Here is a 26,993-nt window from a genome sequence, read left to right on the forward strand (position 1 = left end):
TAACTGAAGAAATGAGTGAAATTAGACCACATGTATTACCGTTTCAGCACAAACACCAAACCCTTATTATGTTAAATATTAAGATGAATATTAATTTACTATTAATATGATAATTTTCGCCTCTATGTGAGCACGATGACTTGTGACCTGAAGCGCTGTTTTTATTTTTAACAGCATGAACCATGTCCATGGAAGCTGACAAAGCTCCCATTGCATGTTGGGTACAGTACTCCTCGAGCTCGCAGTGCGCATGCGCCCAGGCAAACTCCATTCTTTTTTTTTTTTTTTTTGCTGGGAATCTAAAATAAAAAAAACAAAAACAAAAAACAAGGCAACCGTGAATTTTGGATTACATGGCTCGCGATGATTATTGGAATATATCTGCATGCAAGACGGCCTAGAAGTACGAAGACGAAAACAACGTCTTGGATAAGTCTGAACCGGCAGCGGGACAGCCTCTACTCTTGTCGGGACACTCCAAATCAAGTAAATTCAGTCAGTTAGCTCGGCTTCGCTAACCCCTGTGAGTTAGCCTTAGCCCCCGTTACCCAGGGCGCAGTCAAACTGCGGCGTTATTGCCCTTTGTCTGTAAATTGAACTTGCGCACGTTGTTCACACGTCGGCCGCTCGTTGCGCGACTACGCGAGCGACGCTGGGAGTGTTTCTTTATGTTTGTGTCAACGTTGTATCCGTCAAAAAGCATGCATTAGCTAGCCAGCTAACTTGATTCTCCCGCGAGCCAGCAAAGACTTCAAAACTTCGCCAACACAGAGATCCCAACGCCAAGAAAGGTGCATACATTCACCCCGCCTATCCCCGCAACCTTTTTACCCTTCGTTGGGCAATCTTATTTGACGTATTTATAAGAGTGTGTGTCTTGCCCATTTGCGTGTGAGGTTTGTTGCATATTGTCCTGGCTAATGTGCAAGAGTTGAGTGCGCCTGACAGCTGTCACGACAACACTACAAAGTGGACGCGGTTGCTAGCTTAGCTCTTAGCCTAGCATTGTAGCCTGCCGTGTCAATCGCGGTGTTTAGATTCTGTTTTTATCATGATTCGTCAATTCTGACATGTATTACTTCATCGTTACATTATTCCACATGCTAGGCATTTGTAGCCGTGCTTGCTTTCTTAAAGCGCGTGCACGAGTTGTTGCATATTTATCTTAGATATGCGGATGGACACCCACTAAAACATAGGCCTATATTTTAACAGACCCTCCCATCTAAAAGTAGCGGCAGCATGTGATGAACTTTCGATGTAGTTCTTTTTGTGAGGACAGTGTATTTCATCTCCAAATCTATGATCCAAGTAAATCGTATATCGAGAAATCTTGTAAGTGGTCCGCTACTGTGGGACTTCCCATATTACATAATCCACCTCCACGTTTCTGTTGCAGGATCATCATCCTCATCTCAGCTCCTCCTCGGATGTGAATTGAATAAACATCTGCAGCGTTCATCCTTCTGAGTAGAGGATCGGCCTGGTTGTTAGGAACACTTTGGACATTGAGTCAGTTTAACTGGCAGTCTGTGTGCTTCTAACCCACCAGCATGTTCATCCAACAGTCAATACCCTAGCCAAACCTGAGCCTGGCTTCCCAAAGATGACAAGGTATTCTTATTTATATCTTCTTATAAGTAAGATGATCAGCTTTTACCTTTTATATATATTGCACGCAGAAATCACTACACCGCCTGAAATCACGGGTTGGACCTTGTTCGATGATTTCCCAAAAATGGATGGATGGATGGATGGTTTTAAAACAACTATTTAATGTAACTTTAACTGTAATATATTGCAGAAACACTGGGCAGTGACGACACCCAATCAAACAATAAAAAAAAATACCCATGTTTTTGGTTAGGACAAAAAGTGTTTAAAAGATGTTTGACTGCAGCTACAACCATAAAGGAATTATTTGAGTGACAATTTCTTTTGTGTGTTTTGTGTGTGTGGCAAGCCTCTGGCAGGCTGCATCTACAGAATGATGGGAGGAAGTGACACTGGCAGTGGGGACAAGGATGGGCTGGTCACCGCTGCCATACACGTCCCCATCGGCTGGCAAAGGAGAGTGCATTGCGGCCAGGTGGCGTATGTCAGGTGCGGTGATGATGCTGATTCAACCATGAAGAGAGAGATTTTTTTTCAAGTAACCCCAAAACTATGTAATTTGATCTGTGATTAAGGCAACCCTTCCCTCTTCCGGTTACTAAACCATCACCTTACACAGTAGAAAATACCAGAATCAAAATATTTGGAAATCAAGAAAGTTTTTTTTTGTTATGATTATTTATGCCGTGATGTGTTCTGACACATGCAAAGCTCCTGAAGAGCAAATGACTACCGCACAATCAGCCCATTTTATTTAATGAATAGTTTTTAAGAATATCAGAGTATTAAAATGTGAATCAAATTTGTTACAAACTTTTTTTTTTTAAGTTATCTTGACATTTCATCGTTCATTCTTGGCAGACACCTGCATTCTACTGCCTTTCTAGTTATGTAAGCAACCTGTGGCTAAAAATTTCACATGAATCCATAATGGTAAATTGATCATTGAGGGGGACTTTTTTGAGGTGTTCAGCAGAAAGTCAAAGAACCAACTAAGATCTATAAAACCTCACCTCTGAAACTATTCCACATATCAGTAAGCCAGGAGGTACAAAATACTTATGTGTATATGCGTTTGTTTATGTAGTCCCAGTGGTACTTCTCTATCCTCCCTGGATGAGGTGAAGACCTATCTGTTGACTGATGGCACCTGTAAATGTGGTCTGGAGTGTCCGCTTGTCATCAACAAGGTAAAGCTGTTTGCTCGCGCAATCATCAGTCTATCGAAATGTGACATTGAAGAGAATTTTCAACTTCCAGAGAATATAGTTTAGGGTCAGTACAATAACATGGTCTCTCGTTTTATTCATTTTGTTTTTACCTCCAACAGGTTTTCAACTTTACTTTGGGGGTAAAGGTAGAGCAGCACAAGCAGCCTATCGGCAAAGCGGAGCAGGACATGACCAAACTGTGCAACCATCGGAGGAAAGTGGTGGCGATGGCTGCTCTGTGTCGCAGTATGCAGGCGTCACAGATGCCCTTTGCTAACCTTCATCATCCTGGTAAGACCTCCGTAACCTCCTGTCAGCCATGCAGACAGTCATTGTAAAAGCCAAATTGATTTAGCAGATGTATAACTACTGGTAGCAACATGCTAATGGTGAACTCTAAGCATGAATATATACTATCTTAGCATCATTACTTATTGACTTTTTGTCTTAATAGGCATATGAGAGGGTAAGGCTAAGGATCTAATTCACAAAACAGCATTCTGCCCGTCGTGCATGTTCTTTACTTCCAGCCCATACCTGAGGAAAAATATTTACTAACGCATGAGAAAATACGATGATATTGGCGTTCAATCGGCAAAGCCCCGGCCAATTGTTATTTTCGAAAGGCCTTATATTGGCCGGCCGACTAATCAGTCAGGCCCCGCTTTGGAAGTTGTCATGAGAAAGCAACAATATTTTATCATTTTCAACCATCTTTTTAAATTTTTTTTCTTCTTTCAGAAGTGAGCAAGGGAATGGGCAATTGCAACCCAAAGAGGGCTCCTGTTGAGCGGGAAGAAGAGGACAGAGGCATTTACCACCCCAAATTTCATCCAGCTCCTGCACAACCTCAGAATAATGCACACCCTAATACCTGTGCCAGCCCCAGTTCCTCTCACATTTTTATTTATCCTTATAATGGCTCCTCCCCAGGTCCTCACACAGGCGCAAACTCTCACCATCCGCTTGATGCTTTTCGAAGGCTTCACCCTCCTCCACCTCCTCAAACTGTGCCCTTTACCACTTCCAGCAGCCCCCCATTCTCTTCTTACCATGTTGCCCAAAGGTCACCCCGCACACTCACTCCTCAAAATGGTAGTCAAGGTCAAAAACTGCCACAAACTCCTGAAACGCCTTCCTCCCCTCTCCTAAGGCCCCAACCTTCACCTCCTTGCTCCTCTCCTAAAAGCTTCATCATGGGAGGCAGAGTATCACAGACTCAAGCGCAGCATCCCTATGGGGTCATAGGTGGAGGCTCTCCCCTCTCACCCACTCCCATCCTCTCTCCATCTGTCCATAACTTGAATTGCGTGTCTCCTCAGCAGCGGTCCCACCACTCTTCGGCTTCCCCCTCTTATGTCTCTGATCAGGGCGGAAGCTCCACTGCGGTAGCTGAAGGACTGACAGCGAGTAATTTGTCACGGAGGAGGAAGTCCTGCTCTTCCTCTCCACACTCCCCTCTGCCTTGTGGTTCACCAAACCCGGCCCCCCACATCTTTAAGTTCAAGCTGGAGGACATCTTGGAGCAGTTCAAGAACTCTGGCAACAGTAGCACTAATAATAACCACCACCTCCCAAACTCGACCAACCCCAACATATTGACTAACCAAAGCAGTCACAGTCCTCTTACTCCCCCTCGGAAACCCTCAAAGAGTGCAGCGAGTCCCAGCACAGTAGCGCCAACTTTTGGGTTGAACTCGGCAGGGATTTCCAGCACTACTCTGGGGGCTTTTTTAAACCACCACAGTCACCAGGGCGAGTTGTCGTCCTCAACTTCTTTTCCCGCAAGCAGTCTGCTCTCCGCGGCTGCTAAAGCTCAGCTGGCTAGCCAGGTAACCCAAGGCCAGGGCTCAAATGTGGCTTGTAGCCAAACAAGCGTGTCCTCTTCCTTGGAAATCTTGACTGAGGCACAGCAAAAACAGTCGACAAAGGTAACAAACAGCACTTTAAAAAATTGCCACCTTTCTTCCCCTACAACTGCCTCTAGGCCTCACTATCCCTGTCTAGCAGCAGCCTCTTCTGTCCTCTTTCCTTCATCCCACTCCCTGGCCCAGTCCCTGGCGTCTTCCTTGCCCCAGTTGCCTCCTAAAACAGAACAAAATGCATCGCACAGAAAGAGGCGACGGCGATCTCCCACTGTTCTCAGCATGATCAAAGACACTCAGCCGCTGGCCAACGGGCCGCAGAGGACCTCGCCCGGAGACTCTGCTACCGCTATGAACTTATCATCTTCGGCGTTCCCTCGCCTCGCATCTGCCTCAGATATGCAGAACCCGAGTGGCGTCACCTCCGAGCACAACCATCATTTGCTGCCAGGGCAGACGTCCAAGTTCCTGATTTCCAAACAGACGGCACATCTCTCCGGAACTCCTCGAGAGTTAGAGTCCTTGGATATCACTCCGGCACCAACACCCCTTAGCTTGGATCCTCCAACCCAGCCCCTCTCTGCTCTGCTGCACTTACTCAGTGTGCAGAATGCTCAGGCCGCAGCTTCGGCTTCCAACGCTGCTCCAGGTCATTTGGCATCTTTGACTGTTGAAGGGGGCGGACACACTAAGTCACAAAGCCCTGAACTTTCACCCTCTTCTATAAATTCTCATTCTAACCACCCGCATCCTCCGTCACCATGCCGAACCAGTAACACTAATACAATACCTTTGGTTCCAGAGATGCTTTCTCCCCCTCACACCCCTACTCATTTCAGATCAGTGCAGTCTCAGCCCGTGGGATTAAGTCCTCTACAAAAACATTCTTCGACACGTTCAAATTTAGCTTTACCCAGCAGCAGCAACTCATCTGTACATGTGGCCGCTACTCCACTGGACAGGCATCATCCAACTGAGAATCACATTCCAGCAACTGACACTGTTTCACGGGTTCTTTCACCCGAAGCTTCGCCGCAGAGCATGATCAGTAACGACATGTCAACAGCAGACCCGAGTCACGCACAAGGCATTGTGTCTGCGGCGTTACCCACCTCACCAAAACCTCTTGATCTTAGCAATCATGTTCTAGCCCTCCTTGCAGCATCCTCCACTGTAAGGCAGGAGGAACGCAGCTCGGCTGACCATACAACGGATGTAGTGATGTTTCCCCAAGAAAATCACACTGCAGGTGAATAATGCTTGTGTAATCATGTTATTTGTTAATGTTAAGGCGTTGCAAGTTTGGGTTCACCCCCTCTGTGTTTGAACATTTGAGCCCTTCTTTTACTTGTGTAACTTGTTTTCTTGAGTGCAGCTTTTATGTTATATCAGACAAACGTTTGTTGATTCGTATTTTTGCCCGTTGTTTTTTTTTTTGCAGGTTCCGGTGACTCTGGACGCGGGGACTTGAAGAACTCCACCTCAACGAAACCTCTGACACCCACTAGTTCCGATGTCGTCGGCTCCTCTCAGCTTGGGGAGGACAGTCTTCAGACTTCTTTACCTCTGGCAGAGGCCTTCCCTTTCATGAACCAAGAGCAGCTACTTCAGCTGCTGTCTTCCACAGGAGGCCTGCCATCCATCTTGGACCCTACGGTCCTTTCCTCATTACAGCTCGGAGGGCTGTGGTTGGGTGGGCAAAATGCACAGGTGCCACCTTCCGCTGCTGCAACACAAAACCTTGGTGAGCAGCAGTCCTTAATGATACAACCAGAGACACAGCAGCAGAGCCAGGATCAGCAACAGAAGCAGCAACAACTAAACTGTAATCCTCTCTTTCCGTTGTTGCCCCTGCTGAGCGGCATGCAAGGGGACTTACCTCTCAATCTAGTGGGCCTTCCAAACCCAATCCCACCTCCAACTTCAGTCTCTGCCACAGGACAGGAATCTGATTTGGGGCTTACAGAAAAACCAAGTCTTCAAGCTCTGCTTATGGCGTCTTTGCTGTTTGGGCAACACCAGGCGCCTTTGTTACCCTTATCTGGACTGAGTCAGCTGGGTCAGGTCAGCTTGGAGGTTCCTCTTCAGCAACCGCCACAGATCCCTGCCACCTTGGAGGGCCTCACGTTGGACAAGGCCGCTGCTCTTCTGGATCCATCGACTCTTCACGGGTCGGGGATTCTGGAAGTCATGCAGGGCCTTCCCCTCCCGCCTGGAGCGGAGGGGTCTATTCAAGCTCTGCAGTCTCTGCTGCTTCCTACTGCCCTTCCTCCTCATCCAGCGACCTTCCTGCCTTTAAGCCCCGCCCTCCTCACAGCTGCCCTAAATGCAGCAGACCTATCCCACACCCAGTTAACTCCTGTTCAGCATACCCAACCTCAGGTAGGCTCCTTGTCTCCTTAGGTTCTTTCCTCTAACCTTGTCATAGATTCCTTGGGTAAACTCTGAGTTTCTGTCCACATTGGTTTCATTATCTCTATTTCTTTTGTGTTAATTGCATTTTTCTTCGTGATTGTTACGTTTGAATACAGAAAGTTTTTATTCTGTCTGTCTTAATGTACTACTTTCATGCAAACCATTGTCAACCTTTATTTTAAAATGAACATTTTTGACATACTTTTAGTGTTACATAAGTTTTGCACGATCAGTATTTTGGAGGCTGATTGCCAAGTTAAAAAAAACAAAAACAATACCTCATCACTAAATGGAGCAATATGTCTATTTAAACTTTGCTTCATGAGTGCGTGCGTGTGTGTATAATTAACCAATTCAAAAACAAAAGTCAAAATGAGAAAGACAATGTAGAAAAATTTCAAATTATTACAACACTGATGCATACATATAAATCTTAGGTTCGCCTCAGACTTCTGATCTATCTATTGCTATCCTACAGGAACTGTCTGACGCTGGTGTGGACACCCTCATCCCTCTTTCTCTCCAAGGCAAGGAAAACCCCATTCTCCAGCAATTGCTTCCCACTTTGCTTAACCCTGCTGTGTTAGGTGAGTTTGTGAGCAGCATCGTACGTCTGACGCTCCATGTCCCATGGGATTTAAAGCTGACAGCCGACACGTGTGTTAAGTTTGTAACGCTGCTTTTTATAGGAGACATTTCTGGTATCGCCGGGCTCCATAACATGGTGGGTATTGGAGCCGGTTCCATCCTCCTACCCTCGGTTCAGGCCTCATCTTTGGGCATGCCTCTCCTGCAAGGTCCCGATGGGACCATCAACTTGCTCAACAACATTCAGGTAAGTAACTCTCACGTTTTACCTGCACAATATGGGTCGTTTTCGTTGACTTTTCAGTGGGGATGACACACGAGAATCACATTGCTTTGTTTTTAGCATTAACTCTACGTAGAACTGTTTTTAATCTGTTTTGATACACAATGACAATTTGAAAATGGGCTATCAACATCGACCAGACTGTACAGTCTATAAATGTCGGTATCGGTGTGAGTTAGAATTTAAAAATGACAGTTGGTAAAAGCATGCAGTTTGACGAGCTTGACTTTGACTTTGACTTTGACTTTACCTTTACCCACTGTGTTCACACGGTTAATATAAACGTCTATTTTTGTTTTTCTCCCTTAAGCTGAATCTTGCACCATCCTCTGAGGAAGAGAAGTCAGGCTCGTTGCAGGAAACACAGAGCCCCACCCCTGACAGTGATATTCCAGCCTCTCAGATCTCTCCTGAAGAGATTGCTAATCCGGCTCCAACGCCTGTCCAAGAACCTAGCCGTCCGCCACAGCGAGCGTCCGACGACAGGCCCGTCATCGACCCCTACACCTCGTTCATGGATACAATTTACACATCCTTCCTTCAAATTAACGCTAAAGAGCAGGAAGATGGGGTCCGCTCTGGTCCGTCTGACCCAACATCACCTTTCTGTGCCTTACCGCCTGTCACTTTCCCCCTGGAGCACCACACACTCACCACAACTGCCCCAGCTCAGCACCAGGCGAGTGCTCCGGTCTCCCTCAGCCCAAGGCGGGCTTGCTCCTTGCGAAATCCAGACTTGTCCCGCCTCAGCTTGGAAGCGGCAGCCCATTCTCCAGCCCAGGGTACGCCCAAACCCACCGAGGATGTCGCCACATCGCCTTTACAAAGAAAAGCAGTCATGGTGGAGGGACAAACTCATCCAGAGGCTTCCATATACTTGGAGGAAGCTAAAACGGATTGCACCAGTGTGGAGAGACAGACGGGTCATCTGAGTCCCAGGGATGGTTGCAGTGGGAGGCCCTGTGAGGATACACCAGGAACAATGCTGCACAGTGAACAGGGAAGGGTGAGTCTCTGCTGTTTCCCTTTTTAGTCCAGCATGTTGTCAAAATGAGGTGGTGGGGCTGCATCTTTTTATGTGGAACTTATTCTCAGCTATTTGCTGAAAGTCATCCAATTGCGTTTATACTCCTTATATGCCACAAGATGATGACAACATCCTGCCCCTGGCTAATAGAAATGTACAGTAGTCAAGTTAGTACAGTTGTTGTCATAAAGTTGCCTACACTGGCAAAATTTGAGGAATATTGGCCATTTTTGGGAAAGTATCACCGATCACACTGAGAACTTTTGTTTTAGGAATAGTGATCAGGGAAGCTATTTGTGTGCCCTTTTCAAATTATACTGTCAACTGAAAATCTTAATAGCTCTGATCAAAAGTGAACATACTGTAATTGACTATATACACACATTGACTGTAGACGCTAATACAGGAGTGGATTTTCACGCCCGTCCCATCCCACTCCCACAGAAAAATTCCATCCTGTCCCAGTCTGAGACCATAGTTAAAAAGAAAGATTGTGTCCCGTTCCATCTGAAAACAATGCCTACCCCTGTGCTGCTTCCCCGACTCGCACTCCTGTGCCTCTCCTATGTTATATAATAATAATAATACTAAAAAGTTTCGACCTGTGCTGTCCCAATCCCTTGATTAAAGGTAGAGTTGACTCCCATCCCACGGGAACTCCACAGGATCTCAGCATCTCGTTGACACACACACATGGTTGAAATGGCTTTTAAAGGCACTGTTTGGAGTGTCAAGCAAGATTTTAACGTAAATTAACATGAGTCTTTGACACCCAAAGAATTGGCAAAATTGCTATTATTCTGGAACTGAGGTGAATATTCCAATATAGCTCAGCAAATAAGTCAGAAAAACTACACAAGAACTACACAACTTTGCTAATCTTTTTCTTTATTGAATATTTCAATACTCACTATCCTAATCCTAAATGAGCACCAAGAAAATTATGACAGATTAGATATGTTGATGACTAAAGCATTGCAATCAACTAATGGATCGTAATGGTGGCTTTTACGTCCTTGACCAATAATGTCATTATCATGCATTTTTCACCAAGGAACAATCAGGAACTGTCTCTGGAGCCCGCCGAGGGAGAAAAAGAAAACAAACGTAAGTTGCTTTGTCAGCAGTTCTTTAGCTGAGTCTTTTTTTTTTTAATCATGTCAATGTCTCACTGTTTTATATTTTGTGCATCAGGCTGCAGAATGTGTTGGAGGACTTCAGAGACGTAGATGCTACAGCACTCGAAGAAACAAAGGCTACTACTACGGTATGAGTCATTTTTTCCTGGAAGTGGCAGCAGCACAAGAGATGCACAATTGATTGATTAAAGCATCGCATGATTAAACCTGTCATCTTTCTCAATCTGTAAACAAATGCAATCGATAAACCGGTGAAGTTGCTATATTCAGTCCCAATATTTCTCAAAACGTCCAAATTCAGATGTTGTGTAAATGGTAAATAAAAGCAAAACAATATTTGCACTCCCCTCAGTGTTCCTATAGTTATTGTTCAAAGTGACAACCATTAATTTTTTCTTTTTTCTGTCCTTCGTTCTGTTGCAGACGGCCCTGTTGAAGCCCGACACATCAGTCCGAGGCCGGAGGAGACGAGGGGCAAGGTCTCAGAGGCAGTGATTGGTGGAGGGAGCTGTCAATCACAGCTATTCACCAATCACAGATATCACCTCCTGGCCCCTCCCTGCACTCACACACTCGTGTCACCTATGTTTTTTTGTTTGTTTTATCTTCATACTCAGTCAACTGCACTAATGCTGTTCATGTTAACAAACGCCATGGAGACAGGTGGAAAATAAAGCATAGGACGAGCTCCGGTCAGGGGGAGAAAATAATTTAATAGAAAGTTAAAAAAAGTGACTATTTTCTCACTCTTAGGTCTAGTTCACACGCTAATGGTTGTGTTTGGTGTGATCACAGTCACAGCTCTCTTCATGATGTTAGCGTCATATCATTTTACCCAGAATAACAAGTGTACTGTTCTCATTTATGTGTTACTGTGAGTCACAATGAAGCCCGTCTACTTGAACCATGCTCTCTGTGGAAAGTGTGTATGTCATTGTATGTATGTGCGTGTGTGTCTTTTTTAATAATGTTGATTGTGTAGGACAACAGTGCTATTGCTGAGCCCCTCACTTTCCGGCCGTGCTATAGTTGGAATTCTGGTCATGCCATGAATGAGACCCTCTGTTCAAACACAGAAAGGACTCAGTAAGGCACCCTTCAAATGTTTTCAGATGGTGCTTAGAGGTATGATTTTATTTTTCCTTCATATAAAGCCACCGTAATTGGGTTTCTTACTTCCTCCCTTCAGTATACAGCCATTCGTCATGTAGCCCCTCCATCATGAACAAGATGGGGATTCTTAAAAGCCAGAGCTGTGATACCTAATGTGGATTTGATGAGTTTTTGTCTAACTGTAGATTATGAAATGATATTCTCACACTGCCCTCCCCTTAAAATACTGGCATCTCTTGCTGTATTTAACAAAAAAAAGAAAAGCAAATTATGCAATTTGTATACACTTGGAGATTTGTACATATGTACAGTTAATGTGTTTTATTATGATTTTATATGGTTTAGAGAAAAGAGATGAGTGCAAACAATTGTGAATTTTTCTGGGAGTACTTTTCTCATTCTACCCCCTGGCTTTCAATACTTATGTTTAAAAAAATGATTAAATTGTGGGCTGTAGCTTTCTTTTTTATATGGGAGTCTTTTTTATTTAATATTAAAACTATTTACAGAAAATCTACTCTTGGGTTCATTTAATTTTTACATTCATGTAAAGCGGGGTACCCATTCATGCGCACCGTTTAACATCCAAACCAATTTTAAATGTAGTTGACTTCGTAGTCATTGTTTCAACCCGCTTCCCTTTTCGACAAGTCATGTAAAACACAATGTGAAATGAAGTTGTATTGAATGTTGATCATGCACTTGCCGAAATAAAAAAAATCAGATCGAGATGGCCATCACGCAAAACGGTAAGAAAAAACTCCTGACAAAAGTTTGAAAACCTGGAATGTGGTAACCACATTAAATGAGCACATGTCACAATCATAAGATATATTTTTCTTGCTGATATTTTTCAATGCCGCATTTTTTGCCTAGAAACATTGTTGAGACGTTTCATATCGCCTATCTTCAATCCTGGCTTCAGGATGAATGCTGATGACGTGTCGCTGTGTCATTCCTTCTGCTGGTTTTGGTTTCTCCAGAGGATGAAGAGAAGCTGCAGCCGTTGCGGTAGCAGGATGCTGAGCCATAGCTGAACAATGGTGGTGAGGTGGGTACCACTCTAGACACTGCCTTAAGGTGGTTGACCGGTAGCACCAGTGAATCCACCATCTTGGATGTGGCAGATCTGCCCATAAACAATGCAAGTCAATGGACGATCATAAAAAAAAAAGTGCTGCAAATAGTTAGCACCCACAAGTTAGCTGTATTACGAATGTGCAAAGTGTCAGTTAAAAAGATGTAACATGAGTTCCGGTTGAGTAGAAGCACCTGACTCTAGAGCCAAACTGGCAGTTGTTTTGACTGCGTAGACTTGAATTTGCCACATTCAATACGGCGCCTTTGTCAACGCAACCGGTTATACTTAATCGGGTATGTACGTTAAAGATGATGTCTGTGGGTACCAGTTTTGCGAGGATGCAGGCCACGCCCTTTGCAGACCTCACCAATGGGGGGCGCTGTGGTAGCCTTGTACCTCACTGCCCTTCCAACAGCATCGCTCACCTTCAGCCGGCCTGACGCACCCCAAAAGAGAGAAAAGGCAGCTACACAACACCATATATCTTTTCCAGAGAAGCGGAGGGCACGATTTAATCTGTTCTTTTAATTATGTAGGCCGGTCATTTGGTGTTTGGACGATTTATAAGCGCCTTCCCCGCTCACTGCGACACGGAAACGCCGCCAAGCTTCGTGTTTCTTTTCGACGTTTAAATAGTCGAAAAAAAGAAAGAACACTCTAAGCTTCTTTGCTGTCCCCTGGAAAAACAAGGAGCGACCTCCGTGGTTCTCTCGTCTTTTTTTTTCCATTCCCCGACGCATCGGCTCCAGGCCGCCACCAGCATCTTCGCCAGCCTCCTCGTCCTCTTCATCCTCCTCATCCAATCTGCGCCATGGCCGACGTCCCAGCCGAGTGCAACATCAAAGTGCTGTGTCGCTTTCGTCCTCTCAACCAGTCCGAGATCATTCGGGGGGACCTCTTCTTGCCCAAATTCCAAGGAGATGACACCGTCCTCGTCGGGGTAAGCAAAAAAAAAAAAAAAAAAAAAAAATCAACACACATACAGAAAAGGGAGTCGCCTCATTGTGCACGCGGGGCCCTTCATCAATTAATCATTGCTTTAGGCCTTAATAACATTGTCTGTGTTTGTGTGTGTTTCGCCGAGTTCTTGTCTTTTACCTATGTGCGGTACAATAGTTGGCATCCCGCTATTCTTGTGTGGATATTTATGTTTGTGAGGTCATTTAGTTCAAGAATGGTAGATAAATTGATAAGCGTTCTATTTTGCTTAATTGATTGATTAACTAAAGAAGGCAAAATGCTGTCAGATATTTTTTTTCTTGTGGGACAAAGATGTAAGGTTTCATTGTTAAAACAGTTGCTGTTTAAAAGAATCCCTGAATAACAATGCCAAACTACTAAATATTATTTGCTATAGAATCAATATAAAAAATTGATTTTAATCCAACTGATCCAATAATCCAATTGATTTATTGTCCATAAAATGTGATTCAAGTTTTAACACACACTTTTTCATTGTTCTCTTAATTCTGGATAAGTAATGAATGTAAATAAGATGGCTATTCAAATACAAGACTAAACCAAGCTAGGGTTGTGTTTTTCTTTACTACTTCATGTAATGTTGATTGTATTGTTTTATGAGTATACACATCACTCAAAGAAGCGAGAGAAGGCTGTACGTAAGCAATAATGGAGTCCAAAAGTGACTTCTCAAATTGGATCAATAATCTGCCAGCCTGCACATTAGTGACTGACCTGCTTTCTCTTCCTTTGTTGAAGCTCCTCCCAAGTGCCTGATTCCCAATAGTACCCTCTTTTTTCCTTCATGCTAATAATCCCTTTTGGTACTGCATTTGCCTTGTGTACCACGTTAGAGAATGGCGCTATGTGACTTAATTGCTCGCCTTTGTTTGTGCTGAGTCACTCATCCCTGTGTCACACAGTTGATGGGTTTTTTTTTTGGTGTTAGTTTAAATTAAAAACATTTCCGTACACTACTATGTCAACTATTTTAAATTGGGTAGCATTGTGACCTTGTGGTTAATATGCCTTCCTTATAGTTCAGAGGTTCATGATCTAAATCTCAGCTTTGGCCTTCCTGCGTGGAGTTTCCATGTCTCATGCTCTGGCTGTCTCCCACTGAACCCCCAAAACATCCATGTTACATTCATCAACAAATTGGCACAGATTAAATCATTCAGATCTGCTTTCTTCAAGCATACTGCGTCATCATACCAAAAATGCCATGTAATGCCGACGATGCAGACTTCAAGTTGAAGGCGATCGACCTGGCCAGTAAAAAAGCCACTCAAGCCACCAAATCCATTTTGATGTGCATGCATTTAAGGATTATGTTAACAATCTGTTTGTTGATTATTTTTTTGATTTTTTTTTTGTTGGATTGGATTATAAAAAAATCCATCTCCTTGTTTTAATCATTTGATTAATGATTAACCTGCAAAAAAAAAAAGCTCCTCAAAATTTGAAGGTTGCTCCTCTAATACAGTTATTGATTTGCAAGACTGCTCTTTAAAGAAAAAGTTATTTCAAGCCTTTTAAATGTCGCCGTGGAAACCCCATTGTAATGGAGCCGATTAACCGATAAATTGTAGTGGGTTTTTTTTGTAGCTGAAAAAACACCAATGATTTGCACTAAAAGTTACTAAACACTGCATCCGTTAAATTGGTATTACTCCTAGTATTGTTATTATATACCATGGCGCAATTACATCTACACAACACCTTCCCAAAATAAAACAAATTTCAACCACATATCGAATAATAATATTGAATTTCGTACAGTCATCGATTAAAATGCTATAGACATGGCATGAGCACCAAGCATCCGCATCAGATACATGGCTTTCCACAACCAGGCAAAAAGCAAACAACTGTGGTTACATAATCTTTTCCATTCTTTGTTTGAAAAAATGAAAGCAATTAAGTCGTGCAATACAAAACAATGCGCTGAATAGGCAGAAGTGGATCTGCACACAAGCTTAACTTTTGCAGCCGGCGCTTCCACCAGCTATCCACTTTCAACAAAATAGGCTTACTCAAATGTATCTAACCTAACTATTTTTAACTGTCATTGTCTTTAAAAAATAGACTTTGAAAAAAAAAAGAAAAAAAAAAAACACTTTTCAGAGAGTGTGGACCATAAAGGAAAGTTATCCAATTTGTTCTTAAGCTACATTTTTCAACACTTGATTGATAATGTGTAAAGAATAAAAGGTGGCGTGCGATCAGACCTATAGCATTTATTCGTCAAAATGTATGAAATTGACCCAACTTTATTCAATATATGTTAAATTGCAACATTTTAACTTTGCATGTCTTCGCCATGTTTGCTGTTTGCAGGGCAAGTCTTACGTGTTTGATCGAGTTTTTCCGACCAACACTACCCAGGAGCAAGTCTACAACACCTGTGCTAAGCAGATTGTTAAGGGTACGCATCCAAACTACATTTACAAAGTATTTAACAATTGTAAAATCTTTTTTTTTTTATTTCTTTTTTTAATCTCACTGTTTTAGATGTGTTGGGTGGCTACAATGGCACCATCTTTGCGTATGGACAAACCTCTTCTGGCAAGACTCACACCATGGAGGTACAGCTACTTTTATTTTGACACAATCTGTGCTTGGCAGTTCAAGTCTTTGCCCATTTTACAATGTGACTTGCTGTTTTAGGGCAAGCTGCACGACCCTCACCAGATGGGCATCATCCCTCGCATTGCCGAGGACATCTTTAATCACATCTTTGCCATGGACGAAAACCTGGAATTCCACATCAAGGTTCAAATATTACCATCTGTTGGTTGATTTTATGTTTATATTTTGTGTTTATCAAGCATTATCTTCTCTTTTACTTTGTCTCTATAAGGTTTCATATTTTGAAATCTACATGGACAAAATCCGTGACTTGCTGGATGGTGAGTGCCTGAATGTTTAGTGAATAGCAGCATTTACGTATTTCATATTTCGGCATTTGCAAATTGTTTTTATTTTTTTAGTGACCAAAACTAACCTGTCCGTCCACGAGGATAAGAACCGTGTGCCATATGTCAAGGTATGTGACCGTTAGGCTTCATAGTACATGAGTATATGACTGCATCCCGTGATCATCCATTAAATGTTGAACCTTGTATCTAATTCTCAGGGGTGCACTGAGCGCTTTGTCTCCAGCCCGGATGAGGTGATGGACGTGATTGATGAGGGCAAATCAAACCGCCATGTTGCTGTTACCAGTAAGTCAGCTCATCGCCAACAAAAACAGATGCCTTTGTCATCCTGGTTGGAGTAAAATGTTTTCAACCCAGACATTAAAGCCCCCAAACACACGGACATATTCCCTAAGTCCTCTCAGGTTACAGTCCTTTCATCCCTGGTCATTGACTTTTTATCTTTATGTAGGCCGAGTATGTGTCTCGCTGATATTGTGTTTGAGGAACTGTGATGACTCATGCATAAACCACTGGGCTGATTAGGACCAAGGGGATTGTGTGTGTATTTTATGGATTACATGGTATTGCGTGCTGGAAAACGGTCACAACATTGATTAGATGGGAAGAACGTGTTGCCATGGCAGCACACACGCACAGCCGCTAGAGCAGACACATTATAAAGTCTAACAATGCAAGTTGGTTTCACCCATGATGCCGTCATTGCAGTCTTGTCATGCTGACTCACTGTGCTGCAAGGACAGCGTTCTGAGTTCTGAAACCTGAACGTTGATTTTGGGAAGAGATTGTCAGATGGCGCTGCCTCATGCTCTGCATGATGAGGTCACCTTGCTGCACTTATAGTTGGGATTTGTTGAGTCTCTTTCATGTAAAAAGAGCCACTTCTAACACTACAGAATCATTCATTTAAATCTGCTTGTTCTTTCACAGTCCATTAGCATTCATGCCATGATAATTCTGAAATATATGTGAAATACCAGAATTAGATTATGAAGTCGCATTATGTATTCATTTTCCATTATTAATACACGTACACAAATTGATTTAAAAGACATTCAAATGTGATATTTTAGCTCACATTATGTTTGTAGCCTCTTCCAGTGCGATCCATTTTGGTTAGCTACGGACTTTCATTTTTTGCAGAAATATCAGGCAGATTCTCTGAGGGAGACTTGCAATTGTGTCCTTAGAAGTGCGACGTATGGTGCATTGCTGAAGGGCACCTTAGCAATGCTTCAAAGCCAGCAGCCCACTCTCCCCCAGCCAGTATCAAATGTCATAAATTTCTATCTGCCACAGCTATTTAATTGTTAGCCAGGAATATGATGATGAAAAGGTGAAAATATACCTACATAAGCTTTTCTCTCATATAAATGCAATATATATATATAAATTCTTTCATAAAAACGATCAATATAATATTTTAAATATGGTGTTATTTGTGTATTTGCGCAGACATGAATGAACACAGCTCTCGCAGTCACAGCATCTTCTTGATCAACATCAAGCAGGAGCACGTGGAGACGGAGCAGAAGCTTTGTGGCAAACTCTATCTGGTGGACCTGGCAGGAAGCGAGAAGGTGGGATAAAAATCAACATCAATTGTGACCAGGTCAAAGAAAAGAGCAGATAGTGGCAGATAATGTTCTAATTTTTTTAAAAAGTTCGAACAAATTTGAGTGAATTTTACCCAACCATATTCTGCCAATAGGAGATGTCAGGTGTTGTATTTGACTTGTAACTTGACGTTACTGACTCTGTTGACCAGGTCAGTAAGACGGGGGCTGCAGGAGCAGTGCTGGATGAGGCCAAAAACATCAACAAGTCTCTGTCAGCTCTGGGAAATGTCATCTCGGCCTTGGCCGAGGGCACGGTGAGCCTTCACTCGCGTGACTCTTCCTATTTAAGCTCTCTCCTTGCCTCCAAAAGCAACATGTCCGTTTTCTCTTCTCCCAGAAAAGCCACGTGCCATACCGTGACAGCAAAATGACGCGAATCCTGCAGGACTCTCTTGGCGGGAATTGTCGCACCACCATGTTCATTTGCTGCTCACCCTCCAGCTATAACGACGCCGAGACTAAGTCCACACTGATGTTTGGACAACGGTGATTGTTTATTAGTACCTTTCACCAGAAACATGTTGCTAAAAAAATTGGACACACATTATTAATCATGGTTTGGGCTTCAGTCCTTTGTTGTCCCTGAATCTTAATTCCTCATCTTAACCCGACATTTTGGACATTTCAATTCATTTCTATTCTCATTACAATGCCATCTCATCACTCCTCTGTGTGTTACATACGATAAAAAACAGTGCTAAGACTATTCGAAACACGGCCTCCATCAACTTGGAACTAACAGCTGAGCAGTGGAAGAAGAAGTATGAGAAGGAGAAGGAGAAGAACAAGACTTTGAAGGACAGCATCCAAAAGCTGGAGGCTGAGCTCAACCGCTGGAGGAATGGTGAGCGAAACAGAAGCCGACAACCAAATGAACATGCTTTGAAAAAAAATAATGCAACTCTCAGTGTCATTGTCACTTCCTCCAGGAGAGGATGTACCCGAGACGGAGAGGACCCAACCGGAGATTGTGACCCGTTATGAGTCGGTGGAAGAGCGTCCCATCCTGGATAATGACACCTCTTCCATTGTGGTCCGAATTTCCGAGGAGGAGCGCCAGAAATACGAAGAGGAGATCCGCAAACTATACAAGCAATTGGACGACAAGGTAAGCATATCACCACAATCTGAGGCAGGATAAAATGTTACAGAAACTCGATGGATGGACTTGGTTGTTGTCATGGAGACGCAATGTGCGTTACAGGATGATGAGATCAACCTGCAGTGTCAGCTGGTGGAGAAACTGAAGCAGCAAATGTTGGATCAGGACGAGGTACACACCAACTCGCACAAGCAGACTCACACATCAAGTTGTCTTTCTCACGTGTGTCATCTTGACCGGCAGCTCTTGGCGTCTTCGCGTGGCGACGGTGACAAGGTGCAGGCGGAGCTCGGCAGGCTGCAAGTGGAAAGTGACTGCGCCAAGGCCGAGGTGAAGGAGGTGCTGCAGGCTCTGGAGGAGCTGGCTATCAACTATGACCAAAAGAGCCAGGAGGTGGAGGAGAAAGGTCTGCAAAACCAGCTGCTGGCTGACCAGCTGGCCCAGAAAATGGTACGTTCAAGAAGAAGAGTGTGACAGAAATATGCTGCAGTTTCCATTTTTATTCTAATTTGTAGGAAGACACACATGTATGCCATTAGATGACCGTTTCAGTTGGAATTACATTCTGCCCCCTTGTCTGAACCAGTCGAGTCTGATGGAGCTGGAGGCGGAGCTGTCTCGCATGCAGGAAGTGAGCGGTCAGCAGAGGAAGCGTATCGCCGACGTCCTTAATGGACTGATGAGGGACCTGAGTGAGTTCAGCTCCATTGTGGGCAATGGTGAAATCAAGCTGGTGAGTTGGAGTATGGCTAGATGGCCGAATAGATGGGTATGAGATGTTTTTCATCAAACAAACAAATTCTGATGCATGAATGACACCTGAAAGCCATGTTTGCTCCTTCGTTTAGCCGGTGGAGATCAGCGGCGCCATCGAGGAGGAGTTTACAGTAGCTCGTCTGTACATCAGCAAGATCAAGTCGGAGGTGAAGAGCATGGTGAAGCGTTGTCGGCAACTGGAGAACATGCAGCTGGAGTGCCACCGCAAGATGGAGGAGACTGGGAGGGAGCTCTCCTCTTGCCACCTCCTCATCTCTCAGGTGAGGCCCCCCATGAAGAAATTGGATGGAGTGAATCAAGAAGGTTTCTTCCGTGGTTCTCATGTAACTGGTGAGAGTGCTAACATTTCATCGCAGCATGAGGCAAAAATCCGCTCCCTGACCGAGTACATGCAGAGCGTGGAGCACAAGAAGAGACTTCTGGAGGAAAGTCACGACTCTCTGAGCGAAGAGTTGGCCAAGCTGCAAGACCAAGGTAATGCTCAGGACACTCACACACTCAGTGTTTTTGGGTTTTTTTTGCACATCCTTCACCTCACATTATTTATTTGTGTGGGTGTTTATGTTTGGTGATCTAACCCTTTCCCATTTTCTCCTCTTCTACAAGATAATTCCCTTCTGGAGGAGAAAGATGGGGAGAAAGGAGAGAGTGAAGATGGAAATGTGAAGGTATAAAATTGTGTTTTTCATATCCAACATTAAAGTAGAAAAACTAAGCATTTTTTCCAAATTAAAAATAATTCGCAGGTGTCTTAATAAAAAGGTCTCTGACATTTCTCCATCAAAAAGAATTACCACATGAATGAATGGGGGCGTATATCAGTCTCATCCAAATTCCATATGTATGGTTTTGTTACCATGGCAACTGCAGGAGGAGCTAGACTATTCCGACAAAGTGGGTGTGTACTCACTTGCCAATTTTGCGACTTTAGAACCCCTTGTCAAAATGCCTTTTGTCAAAAGTCTCCTGCAGACTTCTGAATAGCTTCTTCACAGACAATGAAGTTTAGCTTTATACTCGAGTGGACAGCCATCCCACAAGAAAATTAAGTCAACTTTACATTGTATGTAAATTTTAAAATTTTGAATTTACTGTTAGATTATGTTAGGAATTGTTTTGTAATTCTTTTCTTTCTTTGTTGTATAATATCATAGCATCGCTTTTAAATTGATCATAACATAATGCTGATGTCTTTCACCATACAGTATGTTCATGTTTTTTATATTAAGTGTTCATTTAAGAGCTTTTGGAAAATGAAGTCATAAGTCTATATTTATTTCCCTTTTTTTACAAACAAATGGATGAATAATGTGCTCTGTTTCCTTTAAATTCAATTTGAAACAATGCAGAAGATTAGCCGCCAGCAGGGCGAGTCTCACCGCGGCCTCCATCACAAGCAACTGGCACGTCTGCGTGATGAGATTAATGAGAAGCAGAGGCTCATCGACGAACTTACGGAGTCTGTACCTTTTCACTATTAACACACATTTGATATGATTGTCATGAATGACATTAATGGAACATGTGTCATGTCCAGTCGTAATTCCAAGATGGAGCTGGAGTTGGCTCAGGTTCGCTCCGACTTTGAACGTCTGAAAAGTCAGGATACCTCCAAGAGCGAGCGCCTGGAGGAGCTCTCGTAAGTCACTCAACTGAAAGACATGTTCAATATTCGTGTCAAATATCTGGGTTTTTTTACACTAATATTTTGTTAGTTTTTAAATACTGCATATAATAATATTTTTCATCTTACTGTCAGATTCCTGCACGAGCGCCATGAGCAGACTAAACAGGACCTGAAGGGTCTGGAGGAGACTGTCGTAAGTAAACCTCAAACCAACTTCATCTTCTGACACAAGCCCATGCTATTCCATCATATCCTTTCTGGAATATCGGATTTTCCACGTATAGCCTTCTAATCCTCGCTTCACCCGTACTTGCCCTAGGCCCGCGAGCTCCAGACCCTCCACAACCTTCGCAAGCTGTTTGTTCAAGACCTCACGTCGCGGGTTAAAAAAGTAAGTCAGCATACTCTCTTAAGAGTTCGACATTACTAACATCACATAATTTGGTACAGCTGCACAAACTGATAGCTTCCAAAAAGTCGGCCTGTATAAAAGTCTCTACAATAGCCTCCACCAATCCTATTTTTGTAATGGCAGCCTGGTGCACCCAATGTTGTGGCTAGTTAGTGTTAGCCACTGCATTTTTGTTTGTAGCTTACAAATGATGTGACACTTGATCACCATTATGTTGAGAAGTTTATTTGAAGTAGACTTTCATAAACACTCCAATGTACAGAGTTCCGAAATGGAACCTGATGATAGCGGGGGGTCTTGCACCCAGAAGCAGAAGATTTCCTTTCTTGAGAATAACCTGGACCAACTTACGAAGGTTCACAAACAGGTAAGAAACACATGTGGCAGATATTTTTTTTATTTCTATGTGCTTCAAGAGACATGCGTAGCACTCAAGTTTGTCCCTCTCTCTCTCACGACTTTTCAGCTGGTTCGTGACAATGCAGATCTGCGTTGTGAGCTTCCAAAGCTGGAGAAACGTCTTCGGTCTACTGCTGAGAGAGTTAAGGCCCTGGAGACTGCACTGAGGGACGCCAAGGAGGGCGCCATGATGGACCGCCGTCGCTACCAGCAGGAAGTCGACCGCATCAAGGACGCCATGAGGGCCAAAAACGCCATGCGACGCCCTCATGCCGCGCAGATTGGTACTGGTTCTATTGTGTGTTTGGTTTCTGAGCATGAAAGAAGAGAAAATGGATACTTAACGAATGTGTTTAACAAGTGATGCACTTTGATAACAATCATACTCGTGTCACCCCCAGCCAAGCCCGTGAGGCCCAAGCAAATGCCTGTCTGCTCTCCCAGCAACCCATTCTACTCGTACATCCGGGCCACTGAGCACGCCAACACCTTCAGCAATGCCGTCTTTCAGAGCAACATGACGCCGAGCAACTCCGCAAGCATCAACTGCAACCCGAACTCTGTTCAAACCAACACGTATGTAAAATGTGATTCACTACAATAATGTGTGATATGCATTTATTCTGATGCTCCCTTTGTTGTTTCACAGGGTTTCCACAGCACTGGGCTACAGAGCAGGCAGATACAATGGTGACATACTGGAATCCTTCCCACTTAACATTGAGAATGGTGAGCATGTATATGTCAAATATATCTAAGCATCAAATTTTAAGTCGTGACTATTAACAGTTCAGGTGTTGAATTTCCATCATGTGGATCTCCCTCACTCTATCAAATTTACCAAATAAAAAGATATGCATAGGTTTTTAATCAGTGAGCTCAATTTATTAGTAAAGAAAAAGTTAGTATTTATTAAACTACTTTTCTGTTGCCAACAGGAAACGGCATCAGTGACACAAGAGACATCAATGACAACAGGTGAGAACAATGAGATTTTTCACTTTACAACTGCACAATTGAACAATGAGCGCTATATCAGAAAATCTATTACACCAAAACAATCATGCTAAGTATTGATTGGCACTGTCAGGGAGGTATTGAATTCAATATTTCAGTTTGGAGTGATGTATCGTACTGTGAGCAAGAGACCTCAGTTGGTCAATAGTTTGATAACATACGACTCAGTCCATCAACCACCGCATGAATTCCTCTCCTCAGAATATAAGTTAACAGTAGAGACGCCCATTGGTGTATTTGAGCTTTTATGCTGGCCAGGTTGAATGAAAAAGTTGGACTACTGACCAAAAACCGAGCATTATTTACTTGGAAATTTGCATGGCGCAAGTGGTCCACTGGATGAGTTTTGTTGAGTGCTTCTGTTTTTATAAGCAGGAGTGATGCGCACTGTGGCAGCGAGGTGGACGATTCAAATAGACACTTCGTCGTTCACCAGGAAACGGCTGCAAGTTAATACCGAGGTAACAAGATGCGGACCTTTGACGTGATGCATAGCTAAACATTTACAAGTCTTGTGAGCCAGATATTGAAGTTTTGAAATTTTCTAGAAAATTATATTCAGGTTCTACGTGTGTGCGTGCATACAATGCAAATTGTCCCAAGAATCATGTGATTATTATATTCATTATGATTTTACTGTTCTCTCCCCAGGTGATGACCAAACACTGTACATGTCTGAGGACCCGCACCCTGCTCCCCACCAATCTGCATGCAGCCTTTCTCTCCGTTCCTCCAGCGCATCGCCAATGATGATGATAGTGATCTATAGCTTTGTAGTCTTTTAAGTAGATGAAGCTCCTCCTCTTTCTTCTTCTAGCGCAACCCATTTACTTCTATAGGCGGACGGCAGCCAATTCAGTCAATGTAGGATTTATTTATTTTTTTGTAAATATAAAACGCTGCAGTCCCTCAGCTAATCAAATTGTCCCTGGAATATTTTGGACTCCGACTTTTGCAAAAAGGTTGTGCTTTATACTCAAGTTGAGGGTTTTGACCAGCATCATTTTATGTTCATGTATAACTTCCCCCTGCACATGTCGTCTTCTTAAAGGGCCTCATGTGGTAGCCTAATGACAAATAGTGCCACAGTGTCCATAATGCCTGCACCCGACAAAGTAGCCCCCCCACATACAAACACGCAGCATGCATGTCACTTAGCGGGTTAGCTTCCAAATATTTGCATGTGTTGTGATTCCAGTCAGGAGTGAACCATCTGATTGCCCTGAAAACATAACAGAAAGGGAAAAGGCTGCTTTTATGCTATTTGGCATCACAGACCAAATTCAAATTTTTGTCTTACCTGCTTTGGATACACGTCAGTATACGCAGAAAAAAAATCCACATGCAATCGAAAGCAGATTGGATGTACTATAGGCACGAAATTGGAATTGGGCAAAAGTCTACAGTCTAAATCCAGCCAAGGCGTGCTTTTCAACATCCCTGACCTGGTACCGGTGCTTTGTTTAAAGTCGACATCTGAGTTGTTGTCTTCACCTCACATCAAGTAATTGCACTCAAAGGGCAAGACAAGAATAGACCAGCAAATCATTTAGTATGTACTTTAATATTGTGATGCTTCAGTTTGTTGCCACTGTACGGTGCATCCACTGCTGCCGATATTCACTCTGTTCAATGTTTACTGTTTTGGAGAAGTGCAGAAACTAGACGTCATCATCAATGTAGATTCATTGGAAAATATTAGTTGGAAATTGGATCCCACGAGCATCCCAGAAATTTCCTCTTATTTGGTGTTCCTGTTTTTAATCGAGAACCAGTTAAAGTCGAATGCTGAGAGAACAGTTGCAAGGAAGTCCCCAGCTGAGCAGTCACCAGTCTGGTTTGGACCAACAAGAGTGTGTTTGTTGTATTAGCTGTGATTCTTCCGTCATAAATCCTGACCAGCCAATCAGGAGAGAGGAACACTGCAGTTTGTAAGTGAACAGAGGCATGTGGCTTTAGCTCGATGTCTGGATTAAAGAACACACCAAATTCTACACATTCACACATACGGCTCTTCTACATGTCTGTGTCATCAAGATTCATACACCTAATCAAAAACACAAACTAAGATTTGACATACTCCATCTCATGTCACTATGAAGAAATGCAATCGTGCTTCAGCCTGGTCAGAGCCTGCAGTTTGTGTCTAAGCAGACCCTCTATTTGACATCGTGTTTCAAATTTCATCTGTTGTATGTGAAGACGATATGTTGTAGGAAATGGGCGTGTACATTATTGTCATCTGCTACTTCCACTGTCTGGTTTCAACATATCTTTTATACATATATATAGTATATACATAGTTTACATGTGCTATTTATTGTTCATCTTGTAATTAAAGACTATAGTGATCTGCAAGAGAACGTTACACTGGAAATCTAAAATATTTGTTATACGGTATTTATTTCTGTAGGCCTGTCCTGTAGCGTTGACATCCTATGATAACCACTGTGCAAGACTCCTGTATGTAAATACACATATGTACCCGAATGTATGTGAGCCATTGTGTTGTCGTTAAAAAAAAAAATCAATAAACTTGGAGAAAAAGACTCAAGTGACCTGCTAGACAGAGGAAATTCCTTAATAAGCAGCTCTCTGTGGTTCCCATGAGAAAGGAAGTGATGATGTAAACATCTTTTGGAGAAGCATCAACATGAATGCACAGTTCATTTTTGGACCGAAAAATAATACGCATTCAAATTTTAAAATCATGACACCATACAACCAACACATGGTACTTGGCCACACTTTGCCAGAGCGTTTAGAGCAGGGGTGTTTTTTCGCGGGCCGCATTGTTGTCTTACCTTCTTTCGGAGGGCCATTATGACTGTCAACCCAAATCAATGTATGAGCACCTCATATTATATACAGTAAAAGCTACAAAACAAACTGACAACTCGTTTTCAAATCAGACGAGTAAAAACTGGTCAAATTTTTTTTTAAAAAGGTATTATTAAAAGTGAAGACAATTTGCAATTCTAATAATTCACGAATTTGATGCACAATTTGTCTTCGCGGGCCACATAAAATAAAATAAAATAATGTGGGGGGCTGTATCAGGCCCCCGGGCCTTGAGTTTGACACCTTGTGGTTTAGAGTGTACTGATCAAGCTGGACAACGGCATGTTGTACAAAAACATATGTGGACGGCAATCTAATGTTTAAAAACGATCAAACTAAGGTTGCATTTTAGATTTATCCTGAAATATCACCCGAAAGCCCAACAGATTAATCGTTTGAAATATCCATGGCGATGCAAATCTTAGGGCATTTTTCTTCCAGTATTGTCCCGGGGTCATCTAGTCCGTGCACGTGCCCTTTTGCGCGCTCTTGTCACTGTGGGTTTACACATGCCGAGGGAGACCTTCAAGTCCTTGGACCTACTTCCCTCGTTTCTGAATAAACGTCGAGAAAGACGATCGAATCTTGCTTCCTCGATGCATCTTTTTGTCCAGCTCCACCAACTCCAAGAAACACCAGGTACGACTCTACTTCCATTCAGTCGATTAGCTTCTAATTAATTAAGGCGTTTCTAAACGAATGACACATTTTACTTCCTACCTAGCCAAAGTTACTGTGTGCACAAAAGTATTGGGTCGCAGGGCATCTTAACGCAAGATGACGCTGTTTCCCTCATATACAGGTGAACCGTTATTTACAAACCATGCAGTAATTGGGAGACTTTTTTAAATCCCATGTAATTAAATTAATACATTGTGTTTACGAGACTGATTGCTGTATTGTCCTTCTTGGATGTTTTCTTTGAGTAAATCATGCTGTTTTACTGTGAATATCTTAAATC

At 43.0% G+C, this 26,993-nt stretch overlaps 3 protein-coding genes and 1 long non-coding RNA gene across 6 annotated transcripts in view; 3 read left to right on the forward strand and 1 right to left on the reverse strand.

The window, feature by feature from the left end:
• Positions 1–254: 254 nt before the first annotated feature.
• On the forward strand, positions 255–11,772 carry mbd6 (methyl-CpG binding domain protein 6). Of its 3 annotated transcripts, XM_088364874.1 has the most exons (14): positions 255–791; positions 1,400–1,614; positions 1,964–2,103; positions 2,702–2,804; positions 2,945–3,116; positions 3,567–5,939; positions 6,132–7,072; positions 7,584–7,692; positions 7,795–7,940; positions 8,287–8,673; positions 8,722–8,982; positions 10,058–10,110; positions 10,198–10,270; positions 10,566–11,772. In XM_088364874.1, exons 3-14 carry the CDS (start codon positions 1,988–1,990, stop codon positions 10,635–10,637), a joined length of 4,806 nt encoding a protein of 1,601 aa, XP_088221000.1. In that variant the 5' UTR covers positions 255–791; positions 1,400–1,614; positions 1,964–1,987; the 3' UTR covers positions 10,638–11,772. The 3 variants fall into 3 exon arrangements, with proteins under 3 accessions (XP_088221000.1, XP_088220982.1, XP_088220991.1); XM_088364856.1 differs by having other exon boundaries at positions 256–791; positions 8,287–8,982; XM_088364865.1 differs by having other exon boundaries at positions 256–486; positions 8,287–8,982.
• Positions 5,945–6,973, reverse strand: LOC148402512 (uncharacterized). The gene is made up of 3 exons (XR_015854885.1): positions 6,726–6,973; positions 6,570–6,649; positions 5,945–6,416 (listed from the first exon to the last, which is right to left on the reverse strand). It is a non-coding gene; the product is annotated as an uncharacterized LOC148402512 (long non-coding RNA).
• A 934-nt stretch (positions 11,773–12,706) lies between the features above and the next one.
• kif5aa (kinesin family member 5A, a) lies at positions 12,707–25,745 on the forward strand. The gene is made up of 29 exons (XM_088364888.1): positions 12,707–13,276; positions 15,637–15,724; positions 15,811–15,884; positions 15,967–16,071; positions 16,160–16,208; positions 16,290–16,345; positions 16,436–16,523; positions 17,694–17,818; positions 18,007–18,111; positions 18,195–18,343; positions 18,553–18,701; positions 18,787–18,965; positions 19,062–19,130; positions 19,203–19,409; positions 19,546–19,692; positions 19,808–19,996; positions 20,093–20,210; positions 20,343–20,404; positions 21,086–21,195; positions 21,274–21,375; positions 21,496–21,556; positions 21,683–21,754; positions 22,038–22,142; positions 22,242–22,458; positions 22,576–22,750; positions 22,824–22,903; positions 23,113–23,152; positions 23,567–23,652; positions 23,843–25,745. Exons 1-28 carry the CDS (start codon positions 13,148–13,150, stop codon positions 23,643–23,645), a joined length of 3,129 nt encoding a protein of 1,042 aa, XP_088221014.1. The 5' UTR covers positions 12,707–13,147; the 3' UTR covers positions 23,646–23,652; positions 23,843–25,745.
• A 795-nt stretch (positions 25,746–26,540) lies between these two features.
• LOC148402514 (puratrophin-1-like) overlaps positions 26,541–26,993 on the forward strand; it is a 24,525-nt gene continuing 24,072 nt past the window's right edge. Inside the window, exon 1 of the mRNA XM_088369488.1 lies at positions 26,541–26,671. The gene's annotated coding sequence lies outside the window, so the exon portion shown is untranslated. The remainder of the gene's footprint in view (positions 26,672–26,993) is intronic.

This window comes from Syngnathus floridae, chromosome 2, assembly GCF_059516105.1.
Source record: "Syngnathus floridae isolate MCC-2025c chromosome 2, RoL_Sflo_1.0, whole genome shotgun sequence".
Classification (NCBI taxonomy): domain Eukaryota; kingdom Metazoa; phylum Chordata; class Actinopteri; order Syngnathiformes; family Syngnathidae; genus Syngnathus; species Syngnathus floridae.

Bases quoted from the DNA above. Each gene is read 5' to 3' on its own strand.
- mbd6 (XM_088364856.1), top strand. From the start codon at position 1,988: ATGATGGGAGGAAGTGACACTGGCAGTGGGGACAAGGATGGGCTGGTC. The intron at 2,805-2,944 runs GTAAAGCTGTTT...TACCTCCAACAG, and splicing joins GTCCGCTTGTCATCAACAAG to GTTTTCAACTTTACTTTGGG. The intron at 5,940-6,131 runs GTGAATAATGCT...TTTTTTTTGCAG, and splicing joins CCAAGAAAATCACACTGCAG to GTTCCGGTGACTCTGGACGC.
- kif5aa (XM_088364888.1), top strand. From the start codon at position 13,148: ATGGCCGACGTCCCAGCCGAGTGCAACATCAAAGTGCTGTGTCGCTTT. The intron at 21,557-21,682 runs GTAAGTAAACCT...TACTTGCCCTAG, and splicing joins AGGGTCTGGAGGAGACTGTC to GCCCGCGAGCTCCAGACCCT. The intron at 22,751-22,823 runs GTATGTAAAATG...GTTGTTTCACAG, and splicing joins AACTCTGTTCAAACCAACAC to GGTTTCCACAGCACTGGGCT.